General features: G+C 39.3%; 1 protein-coding gene across 6 annotated transcripts in view; it reads left to right on the forward strand.

The window, feature by feature from the left end:
* Positions 1-12,426, forward strand: part of MRPS27 (mitochondrial ribosomal protein S27) — a 99,504-nt gene that overhangs the window by 67,362 nt on the left and 19,716 nt on the right. For all 6 annotated transcript variants that reach the window (XR_004283963.1, XM_032336011.1, XM_032336009.1 and 3 more), the window contains 3 exons: positions 1,010-1,124; positions 5,551-5,629; positions 8,861-8,976. Coding sequence is in view for 5 of the 6 variants with exons in the window: in XM_032336011.1 (XP_032191902.1) it covers positions 1,010-1,124; positions 5,551-5,629; positions 8,861-8,976 (310 nt within the window). In the remaining variant the exon portion in view is untranslated. The remainder of the gene's footprint in view (positions 1-1,009; positions 1,125-5,550; positions 5,630-8,860; positions 8,977-12,426) is intronic.

The raw sequence follows: 12,426 nt of genomic DNA on the forward strand, positions 1-12,426 counted from the left end.
ACAGTTTGATTTTTATAGAGTCTGGAGATTAATGTGCTTCCTGAACAATTAAAGAAATGATGGGAACCTCCCCTGAATGATATGACATTTGATGATGTGTCCCAATCACAACAGATAAACAGAAAAAGGAAGACAAAGCTCTTTAACCACCCCCCTCACAGCAGCATCTCGTCTCTCCCTCAGTCTGTGGCAGGGACCTGCAGACAAAAGGAGTCACCCCAGCCCTGGGTACCACCAGTGTGTGCACAATTTGAGGCAAGAGCAGTGCTCAGAATACCTTTCTGGGTTCCATTCCTTTGTAGGTACCATTGCCACACACACCTCAGCTTGCGCTACTTCGGCTTTTTAAAGCCATGTGGGCAGCTACAGGAAACAAAAGGACATGGGCAAACTGATGGGCTAGAATGGAGCTTCGAAGAGGGCAGTGGGAGGGCGTGGATCCTGGATGACCTAGATGTTTAATTGTGCTTCGTTTTTATTTTTTTCTGCTTTTTTTTTGTTTTTCTTTTAGTTCAGTTAAGAGTGTCCTGATCTCTCTGAAGTGCCATTAGAAATATTAATATAACTCAAAGCTGATATCCCTCTAGAGTTGCTGTGGTATTCCTTTCTCCATTTGTGCTTCATCTGTTTCAAACTTCAAAAGTGTCCGCTTCAGCCTCACATCTCTGTTCTAATGAAATGCGTATTTGTGTAATGCCATGGTTCGTGTTTTACCCAGATCATTTTTTTTATAAATCTTGTATTTTAAAACAAGATGTTGCATCAAGAAGCGTTAAGTAAGGAATACAGCATTTAGGGTGTTTTGTTATTATTCTGCCTCCTCTTTCCCATTTCATACTTTACAGTTAAGAGGTTTTATTGACTGTTTATATTGACTGTTGACCTTTACAATTTTTGGTAACACTGACTGCACATTGGTAAATATCTACAAGAAGGACCTGATTGAGGATGCATTTTGGCATTGACATTTCAGAGTTAACCCCAGTTTTCTCTCTTATGCTTTATTTAGATTTCGACACAGCCCCAACTGCTGGTACCTGAGAGATTGGACTATCCACACCTGGATTAGACAGTGTCTAAAATACGGTGCACAAGACAAAGCCTTATATACCCTTGTAAATAAGGTGAGTGTTTTCCTGGTAATTGCAGCTTGTTTTCCTGAGTTTAGATGTTAATACCTATTCTAGTATAGCAAAGACTAAGACAATAAATAACTTCGGATATCTATTTGCTCCCAGATATCCTTTTTTGAATGGAATTGACTATAAGTTAATCAATGGTCAAATATAAAAATTCCCTAGCTGCTGTTTTTCCACACCTAGTGACTGGAAAATTACAACTAAAAGCAAAAGGAAGTTTAATCACAAGAATTTTGCACTGGTGGTTCATTCTTGATCCCTAAAGTATGGATTTCTTGCCTGGTTCCCTTTGTTGATGTTTAGGGACAAAGACATGACCGTTTTGCTGGAATGTGATCTCCAGCGTATTCAGACTATCTTACACAGTTTTTAAAGACAGATATTTCTTAGGTTACTCAAAACACGTCTGCTGAATTCCTTGATTCCTTTCCTCGAGCCCCAGAGTCCCCTATGATTAGGGTTTTTCCGAATGTTACATTCCACCGAGGGTGAGTCTTCATTATCTTTATAGTATGAAATAAAGTACAAAATAAGCAAAAATTGTGAATGTTATTTTTGTAAGTCTCAAGCTATAACCCTATTTGACTCAAAGGGATTTTAACAATATTTTTGTGCAAACATATTATCTTCATAGTGCCACTGAACATTGTATGTTAGAACTCAAAAGGATACCATAATTTATTTTTTTCTGTGAATTGGGCCCAATTCAGCTTAACATACATTGCAGACAGTTTGTGTGTGTGTGTGTGTGTGTGTGAAATTGCATTGGGTGTAGCAATGTCTATAAAAATGAACATATCCTTTCCTTGCCCTCAGGAAGCTTATAATTGAATAATGCAGATAAATATGTTTACTGCGAAATTTAATATTAAGCCCCAGAGGAAAGAATGGATCAAATCCTATTCTCATTAGTTCAGAGTTTAATGACACAGATTATATTCACGGAATATTTCTTTGAAAACAAAACAGAAAGTGTCTAGAAAGGCATAAAAGCTTATCTGATTTTCTGCTGTTCCTAGTCTTCTGGTGGAAAGAACACTGGACAAGAATCAGAAGACCCAGGCTATAATCTCATAAGTTCTACCAGTTGCCCATAATTTCAAGCAAATAATTTTACCCATCTAGGTCTTAGTTTTTTCCACTCTAAGTCAAGTGAGTTGTACTAATCAGTGATTTCCAACCCCGGCTCTGCATTAGAATCACACAAGACTCTTTAAAATTTTAGAGTTGCTTTTCTCTACCCCCAAGATTCTCATTTAATTAACCTTTATAGAGCATAGGCTTTGGGCATTTTTTTAATGGATTAAAAACAAAAAAAAAATTTTTAATATGCTTTATTTCTGTTTTCTTTTCAAGATTTTATTTACTTATTTGAGAGAGACACACAGCAAGAGAGGGAACACAAGCAGGGTGAGTCAGAGAAGGAGAAGCAAGCTTCCCTCTGAGCAGAGAGCTCGATGTCGGGCTCCGATCTCAGGACCCCCGGGATCATGACCTGAGCCAAAGGCGGACGCCCAACAACTAAGCCACCCAGGCGCCCCAGAACAAAAATTTTTCAAATAAACTTTATTTTTTTAGAGCAGTTTTAGGTTCACAACAAAATTGAGCTGAAGATACAGAAATTTCCTGTATGCTCCTGCCCCACACATGTGCAGCCTCCCCCATTATCAACACTGCCTCCCAACCGGAGTGATCTGTCTGTTACAACTGATGAAGCTATATTGTCACATCACCCAAATCCATAGTTTACATTAGGGTTCATTCTTGGTGGTGTACATTCTGTGGGCCTGGACAAATGTGAAATGTCATGTATATATTATTGTATCATACAGTTGTTTCACTGCCCCTAAAATCCTTTGTGCTCTGTCCTCTTCATCCCTCACCATATCTTTTTAAAGCTCTCCCACTGATTCTCATTTGCAACCAGGGCTGAGAATCACTGAGTGGTTGATTTTTTTTTTTTTTTTTAAGATTTATTTATTTATTTATTTGACAGAGAAAGATCGCAAGTAGGCAGAGAGGCAGGCAGAGATAGAGAGAGAGAAGCAGGCTCCCCAGTGAGCAAAGAGCCTAATGTGGGGCTCGATCCTGAGACCATGACCGGAGCTGAAGACAGCAGCCCAACCTACTAAGCCACCCAGGTGCCCCACTGAGTGGTTGATTTTTAAGGCTCCTTCCAGCTTTAATGTTTTATCATTCTAAAATATTTTGGTTTTGCCCTGCCCCTGGGGATTAGTGCTGATTTGGATGACAGCTTTGAGAAATATAGAAACTGCCCATGAGCCACAATCTTTAAAACAATGGCTTCTAAACCCTTTTTCCATTTCAGCACATCTAAGGCATCCCGTACCGCCTAATGTAATAGGAACTCAATTCATCAGTGATTCATAATTGGGGTGTTAGGACTGTCAGACTCTCCCCGAGGGTGTGTATCAATTGAAAAAAATTCCTCGGGTGTTTCTGGTGGCTGGTGGAGGAAGAATGGGGCAGGGTGGGGGATGGTAGTTAATCCTACTCAAGTAAGAATTTAAAACAAAAATATAATCACAGTCTAGGTAGATCATTACTAGATTGTGCATGAAAATGACATAGAAAGGTCACTAAAACGTCAGGTTTATGTGCCCTGTTCCCAGAGATTCTGATTCTTTAAGTCTGAGGTTTAGCAATCTGCATTTTTTTCCTTTTTTTAAAAGAGTTTATTTTAGAGAGAGAGGGAGAGAGCGACCAGAAGGACAGAGGAGGTGGGAGAGAGAAAGGGAGAGAATTCCAAGCAGATTCCATACTGAGCATGGAGCCTAACTTGGGGCACAATCTCACATCCTTGAGATCCTGACCTCAGCCAAAACTAAGAGTTAAACGCTTAAATATCTGAGCCACCCAGGTGCCCCAGAAATCTACTTTTTAAAAAATACTCCTAGAGAATTCTGAGGCAGTGCTAAAGGGTCCACATGTTGGGAAACATGGATTCTGAAATACTTAGCTGCTCATGAACAGGAACTCAGTAATATTTTGTTGGAATATTTCTAAATTCTTTAAAAAACAGTCTAAGGGGCAAGAAAAAACAAATGCTGGTGTGATTGTGGCAAAAAGAGAAGCCTTGGACGCCTGGATGGCTCAGTGGGTTAAACTACCTCTGCCTTTGGCTCAGGTCATGATCCCAAGGGTCCTGGGATCGAGCCACATTGGGCTCTCTGTTCACAGGGAGCCTGCTTCTCCCTCTCTCTCTGCCTGTCTGTCAAATAAATAAATAAATAATCAAAAAAAAAAGAGAGAGAGAGAAGCCTTGTGCACTGTTGATGGAAATGCTCATTGGTACAGCCACTATGGAAAACAGTATGGAGATTCCTCGGGAAATAAAAAGGAGAACTTCCATATGATCCAGAAATCCCACTTCTGGTATATATCCAAAGGAAATGAAAATAGGATATCAAAGAGATATATGCACCCCTGTGTTCACTGCAGAGTTATTCACAATAACCAACCCTGGAAGCAACCCAAGTGTCCATTGATAGATGATGGATAAAGAAAATGTGGTATATATGTATGCAGTGGAATATTATCCAGCCATTTAAATGAAGGTCTTGTCATTTGTGACAACATGAATGAACTTTAAGGTCATTATGCTAAGTGACATAAATTAGAAAAATACAGATACCCTATGATCTCACATGTGGAATCAAAAAAAAAAGCCAAATTCAGGTTGCCTGGGTGGCTCAGTCAGTTAAGTGTCTGTCTTCAGCTCAGGTCATGATCTCAAGGTCCTGGGGTCAAGCACCGCATCAGGCTTCTGCTCCCAGGGAGACTGTGTTTCCCTCTCCTCCCTGCTAGTGCTCTTTCTCACTATCTCTCTTTCTCAGATAAAAAAATAAAGTCATCATGTTGTACCCCTTAAACTTACATGACGTTGTTTGTCAATTTATAATCAATAAAGTTGGAGAAAAAATAAAGACCAGAACATAATGTGTTAATGTGTACTTTCTCATGAGAGTCCATTTTTACATTGACATACTTACTTATAAAAAGAATTGCTAAATCAGTGGAGTATCAGGAGTGGGGGAGCTTATTATTTTTTGTTTATTTTTTTGTTTTTTGTTTTTTGTTTTTTCATTTTCAGGGTTTTGGTTTTTTTTAGCCTTGATAAGATACTACAGTTGAGCTTTATTTTTCACATATCAGTTGTCTTGTGTCATACACCCACTCACAATTTTCTTACCCCGACCAAGTTCCAATTACCAAACCTCACGAGTCACATCTTCTATTTCACTGTCACAGATGCTGTAAAATGATAGGCAAATATCTTAAAGCTAATGGTGGCAAGTTTTGTCATGAATAATGCATAGGCATATATTATGAACTGAGCGAAAGTGGTTATTTTTCTCTTATTTTCCTTTTATTTTCATTACCATTCCAGGTCCAGTATGGAATTTTTCCAGATAACTTTACATTCAATTTACTGATGGATTATTTCATAAAGAAAGAAAATTACAAAGGTAAGAAACCAAACCTGGGTACTTTTATAATGGGGCTTCATCTCCTAAAGGGAAGTAAGTATGGGCAAATTCGCTTATTTTGTTTCATAATGACGTCTCTTTGGATCACTCTTTCTGTTAGAAATAGATGCTTAGTTGATTTACCATACCATTTGCCCAGATACGACAATCGTATCCAGGTTTTTTTCCACTCAGTTTCTCAAGTTTTTTTTGTTCCTGCCTCCTTGTACAAAGGACAGAGAATTTAGTTAAGCAATAAACCTGCTTGAGCAGCCATGGCTGGTTAAGATTGTAGTAATGCGATTATTAGCTTGACTCTTTTTAAACAAAATACCATTTGCTAACTTTGTTTAGTTTAAGACACAGTTGTTATTCTGTGTGAAATATAAGACTAGAAAATCACTTGATTTTCTGGGAAGAGTAGTATTGTTGCTATGAAGAAAAGTCCTTTTACCTCCCCAGTCTCTTGTTTGCCCATCTATAAAATTGGTGGGTAATCTCTGAGGTCTCTTTACCCCCCAAATTTCTTGAGCCTATGCAGTTAATTTGAAGTGACTCTTCACTTCGACTACAATAAGGGAGTCCAAGGAAAGATGGAGATTGCAGTAGACTGTACAGAGGAGTCAGGGGGCCCAATGTCCAGCCAGTGTCCATGGGTTAGGGAATCATATGACAACATGCTTCTACTTGGGGGCTGTGCCAATAGGGAGGGAAAGAGGAGCCTTGCTATTGTGTAAAGACACACCTGGCTTTCCCTTTCCCCCATATTATCCTCAGGCTTGGTACTGAGGAGCTACAATGGAACTCTTTTACTAGCTATGTTAGTACTATATTACCCATAGGGGAGCTATGTTAGTAGTCAGTACCTCAGGAAGGTGGATATAGACTGGTGGGCATTTATGCATTTATAACATCTGAGATTCCTGCCATCGGGTTCCATCCCCTCGTCCCTGCACACCAGCACCAGTGGCCTTTCCCACTGCATCCATACTCAGTGCTTAGGCTAGGGACAGGGCATTCCTTCCATGAGTGTGGCCACCTCTCCCCTTTGTCTACTCTGAATATCTGCTTTATCGTCTCTCAAAAGACTTGCAGTTGTTGATGCCAAAGAATATGTGCTGTATATTATTTTTTGAAATGTCATTTATCCCTTCTTGTCTATTTCTTATTCAGTCTTAAACCTACATTTCCTGAATTCAAGTGAAAGAGGATTGGCTTTTCTGTGTTACCAAATCTATGCTCCATGAACATCAGATTTAATAGTGTATCATTGGAGAATTATTCAAAGTAGTTTTCTCCCTGCCCTCTCTCTTTAAAGGGCATGTTAGAAGGATCAAAGGATTTTTTTTCCCTAAATGCAAAGTAAATATTTAATATTGAGGATTTCTAAAAATAAAGTTTTAATGAAGATTATTATCATTTATGGCAAAAATTTAGAAAGTATACTTTTTACTGTTAATAGGATAGGATATTCACATAAGTGAATATGGAGGAAAAGATAATTGATTTTACAGGGTAATCTAATTTCACTTCCCAAGCTGAATGAAATGCAGAATATAAATAAAAGATAAAGTAAGTTGATATATTTTTCATGTATAATTTTGGAGTCTGTAATGAACAATTGAAAAACCAGATTATTTTTTAACTGGATTTTTAGATTTAAATTGTATTCTTTTAAAATACTGGTTTGTTTGGGGTTGTTGTTTTAATCTCTTCCAGGTCCTTATTTGCTGCTGATTTAGTAGATGACTTTCTGGTGTGTCTCCGTTTCCCCATTTCCAGAAAGAATATAGAAGTACTTGCCTATGGCCTCATTTAAAACCATGACAACATGCACAAAGCCAGCTGGCTAGGAACAGCTGCAAGTCAGTGCTAACTCTTATAATTATGATTATATGCAAAAATTGGTTAACACAGCAGCTTAGTTAGTCAAAAACATTTGTTGTGCCTGTTTTATGTTCTGGCACCATATTTTAAACCAATATTAACATTCTCTAATTTAACAACAAATATTAAGCGAAAGAAATTGTCTGAACTTGATTTTCTTGGCTTCCATCTATGTTGTGGAATCTTAAGGGAAAATAAAAATTGCTCAAGGTCTGATCTGCTATGATCAGCGTTCATGTGGCAACAAATATCTTACATTGTATTTTATAGTCAGGGGCTTATAATTTATGAATGTGCATTTTCCTTTCCAGTCTTTCAAGTCTTTTTCAACTGGGCCTAATTATCCTTTTTATAGTCCTCAGTTTTCTGTCTCCATAATGATATCTGGGATTTAGGATCATCGCTAGCATTTGTCTTCATTTTCCCCAACACAGGGAAGGTTCCAGAACCCAGAATGGGGCAGTCAGCTGACCTTCTATTCTGCTTGTCAGGGTGACCTGGAAAATATATTTGTCTCCTTTCTCTATGCCTTAGTTCTTCTAGCTGGCAGACATGATGTGTTAAATTTGCTTCACAATTTATGAGGCATTTTTGTATGTACTCTTTTTTTTTTAAAGATTTTATTTAAGAGAGAGAGTGAGCAAGTGAGCATGAGCTGGGGGAGAGGGAGAGGCAGATTCCTTGCTGAGCAGGGAGTCCAGTGCGGGGCTTGAATCTAGGACCCTAAGACCATGACCTGAGTCAAAGGCAGATGCTTAACAACCTGAGCCACCCAGGGACCCCTTATTTTGTTTTGTTTCTTTAATTTAATTTAATTTTTTTTTTAAGATTTATTTATTTGACAGAGAGCACAAGCAGGGGGAACAGCAGAGGGAGAGAGAAGCAGGCTCTCCACTTAGCAGGGAGCCTGATGCGGGGCTCAATCCTAGGACCCTGAGATTATGATCTGAGCCAAAGGCTGACACTTAACCGACTCAGACACCCAGGTGCTTTTCTGCTATAGTCTATTGAAGTAGGTGGGATAGATACTTTTTTTATTATTATTATCATTAAGAGGATGATACTGGGAGAAGTTAAGAGAAATTAAGTAGATTATTCCATGTCCTTGAGAACATTGATACAAAAGCGCCTGACTTAGTATATAATAGTAAGTATAATAGAAGCTAAATACTTGGGAAAGATCTAGTTTGTGGAAGATCTGGGATCAGAGCTCACATTTTTTTGCTTCTTAATTCTGTTTATTTTTCTGTCATGCCCCACTTTTTAAGTTTATAGTTAAGTACAGATTTGGTGATGTTACCTAAAACTAATACCCTCTCATTTTTACTTTGATCTTTTTGCCAGATGCTTTAACCGTGGTTTTTGAGATCATGATGCAAGAAGCCTTTGAAGTACCTTCCACCCAGCTTCTGTCCCTCCATGTTTTATACCATTGCCTGGCCAAGAAGACAGATTGCAGCGTAAGTGGTGGGTTGTCCAGAGCTACTCAGAGCCCAAGAAGCCTGCTGTGCCTCTTGAGCAGGGAGGAGGTGGGGAGAGGAGACCCCTGCCTTCAAAATCTGACATGCAACTCTGTGGCCCCTGAACAGCCAGGAATGAGTGCTCCTTCTGTACATTTTAGTTTCTGGTTTCTGACAGAGTGGAGCTGGATGGAAGTTCCTCCACTTGAAAGAATCTCAAGTGAAAATCCTTATACACATTTTGAAACTTGAACTAGGCTGAATGCCCCTCAGGTGTTCAGAAACAGGCAACTGACCGTGACGTTGGCCTTGAGTATCAAAGAAGCAGTGAGGCATCTAACTGGCCACGACCTCAGGCAGTCAATGCCGAATGTTCAGCTGTCATCAGTATTTTCCTGAGGCTGCTCTGGTCAGTCCAGAATACCAAGTTTTGGTTTCCTTTCTTGGGTTCAGCTATTTAATCATTGTTTACTGTTACCCTAAGAATACCAACAGTAATAACAGTAATAACTCATATTTAAATAGTACCTGCTTTACACCAGGCTGCGTTCTTAGTGTCTTAATTTATTAATGCATTTAATCCTCATAATTCTATGTGGATGAGAAGACTAGAGCACAGAGATGTTATATAATAGCGACTCTTAGGTGACAAGCCACCTGGGGAAGCCAGGCAGCCTGAGCCTGCAGTCTACCCTCAACTTCACATGCAGCATCAAAATTTACTAGTTCGGGTAGAAACTGAAAAGGACATCTAATCCAGCTCATATTCAGAAGAATTTATAGTGTGTGTGGCTTTCCTAAGATGAGGGTCGTAGCCTGTGGCATACCTCACATGCATTAGTTCATTAAATTTTTGTTGAGCAGTGACTGCCTTCCATACATTGCCAAGTACTGGTTATACAATAGTAAACGAACACTCCCTGCTCCCAGCCAAAGAACAATACAGGCATTCAAAGCAAAACAAAACAAATACATGAATATAAAACTATAATGAGAACTACAAAGACCTCTCATACAACAAGCGTGTATTTTGGGAGTTTTTGTCTGTTTGTATTCTAAACTTAGGTTAGGAATGCCTTCCTTAAGGAAATATTTCTTGTGTTAGTATTTGAAAGATGAATAGGAATTAACTGGCTGAAGAGAGGAAGAACAATTCAAAAAGAGAAACTAACACATGCAAAAGCCCAGTGGCAAAAACTATGGTGAGCAGAAAGGGGCTGGAAGAAGATTGGAAGACAGTGTAGATGCAGCAGAGAGAATGGTTAGAAGGGCAAAGGGTGAAATAAGGTTAGAGAATGTAGGTCATGCTAAGCTGTATTTGTATAACCTAAAAATAGTAAGAAACCATTGAGAACTTTTAAGTAGAAGGGGTAATATGGTCTGATTTGTGTTTTGAAAAGACGCATCTGGCTGTAATGTGGGTAGGAGATTGAATTGGGGCCATCATGGCTTATGGCTTATGGTCAGAGCACTTGGGAGACTACATGGTTGTCTGAGCAAGAGGTAATGAAACCTGGGGACCAGAATGTCTGTGGAGTTAGCAGTAGCCAGTGAACATGCTTCGGAGGCAGATAACATGATGGGGAACTGTATGTGGAGGCAGGGACATACAGGTGAAATCTTAACCTCCTCAGTTTTTGACTCTTATATCTGAATGGAAAGGTTGCTGTGTGCTTGCAAAGGGAACTCTGGAAAAAGACTGGGTTTTATGAGGAAAATCATTAGTTTGGCTCTGAACATGTTGCATTTTGAGATGCCTTTCAAACAACCAAGAGATTTTTATGAGAGAAATTGGGATCTTCCTGGAAAAATCTGGAGTGGAGATATAGTTTATAATACATCTAGATATAAATTTCTGCAGATGAGCCGTAAAGCAAAAAGCGAAATCAGGAACACTTTGGGTCCCCAAAACCACAGAAGGGAAGTGGTTTACAGTTTAGAATGCTTCTAAAAGGGTAGGTAAGATGAGGACTTTCAAAAAGTTCATTGAATTTAGTGGCCTGAAGGCACTAAATTGTAACCTGTGTTTCCATAGAATAATAGGGGACGAAAGGAAATAGGAATGAATTGTGGGGTGATTTAAAGGTGCAGAGAGGAGATAGCTGGTGTAGAGGAGTGCTTTGGGTTATCTAGCAGTGAAGGGGAGTGGAGAAGGGAGTGGGAGAGTGAGGTTTGCTTTGTATTAATGGGAAAGGCACTGGCACAAATGGACAGAACCTTGACCCTGGAGCAGTAGTACCTGATTTTGTTCATAATAGTATGTACAATAGAAGCTACAGGTTTGGGAGAGACCTGATCTCTGACGTTAACACACAAATAGCTTTTCATATAAGCAGCAGTGTTTGTATTATTCTCAGAGAATTCTCAAAAAAATATGTAAGACATTCATTTGTTTGTTGTCATTCATCTTTTTAAAAGTCTTTTCAGAAGTATCTCTGTGCCAGCCAACCATCACTACACCGACTCAATTCCTAGAGCTTCAAGGACACCACCCTTTGGCTCTTTACCCTATTGCATTTTGATACTATAGGTCATGTTTTTCCCTAAAGAAAAGAAAAAAGTTTAAGGCTCCTTATTTATTATTCACCAGGTCCCTTCTCATGCAGTTTATGTGGGGGGAAATCAAACCTTAGGGCAATTTTCTTTTGAAAGTGAAATGCCCTGTCCTCTATTACCAGCTCTTTCACTTACTGTACTACACAAGTGCCTGGGGAGGCTTTGTTTTTCTCCCAAGATCTTTGCTTTTTACAAAGGTTTAGAAAACCGTAAGAAATGACTCTTGTACCACACAAAGGCCACTGCCAGTAAAGAGGTTTGGGTGCCCATTAACACCTGGGGTGCCTCCGTTACACCTGGCTACAATTGCAGCCTGTATGCCTCATTCATTCTCTGCTTCCTCCCTGACCTCTGTCTACAGACATGAGTGCAGGGCATCCTGGTCTTTGTGTTCTTTATTTTTAAGCCCAAGCAAGGGTTCTGACCAGTGTGTTCTCATACAGCACCAAGATCACAGCTCTCATTGTCTGGGGTGTTGCCAAGGCTATCCTTTGAGACCAGCATTTATAACGAGCTCCCGTCCCTGCTGTTACTGCTCTATAGCAGGCTTAGCAATGCTTGCATTTTTGCCCCTTTTTTCCCAACTCTCAGAAGACGCCAGTTTTCCTGAAGTGTAATTTTGGCAGCCTGGGTTGAAAGAAATGGTCACTAAGTGTTTCTGATTGTCCAATTTATTTTTAAGAGGCCAGATTTATCTAAAAGCAACCTAATAGTTGTATTTATTTTTACACTGTGAAGTGGGAGTCTTATCATTGCTGACTTGTTTAAAATTCAAAAGCTTGCCCCAGCATGTCGTAGCAATGTGAGTGAATATTGAGCTGACAGCATGTGTGATCTTTATTGATTGTCTCAAGGCAGTATTGGTCCAGAGTGTGCTTTTTATTTTTGTTTTGT

Source organism: Mustela erminea, chromosome 3, assembly GCF_009829155.1.
Source record: "Mustela erminea isolate mMusErm1 chromosome 3, mMusErm1.Pri, whole genome shotgun sequence".
In the NCBI taxonomy this organism is placed as follows: domain Eukaryota; kingdom Metazoa; phylum Chordata; class Mammalia; order Carnivora; family Mustelidae; genus Mustela; species Mustela erminea.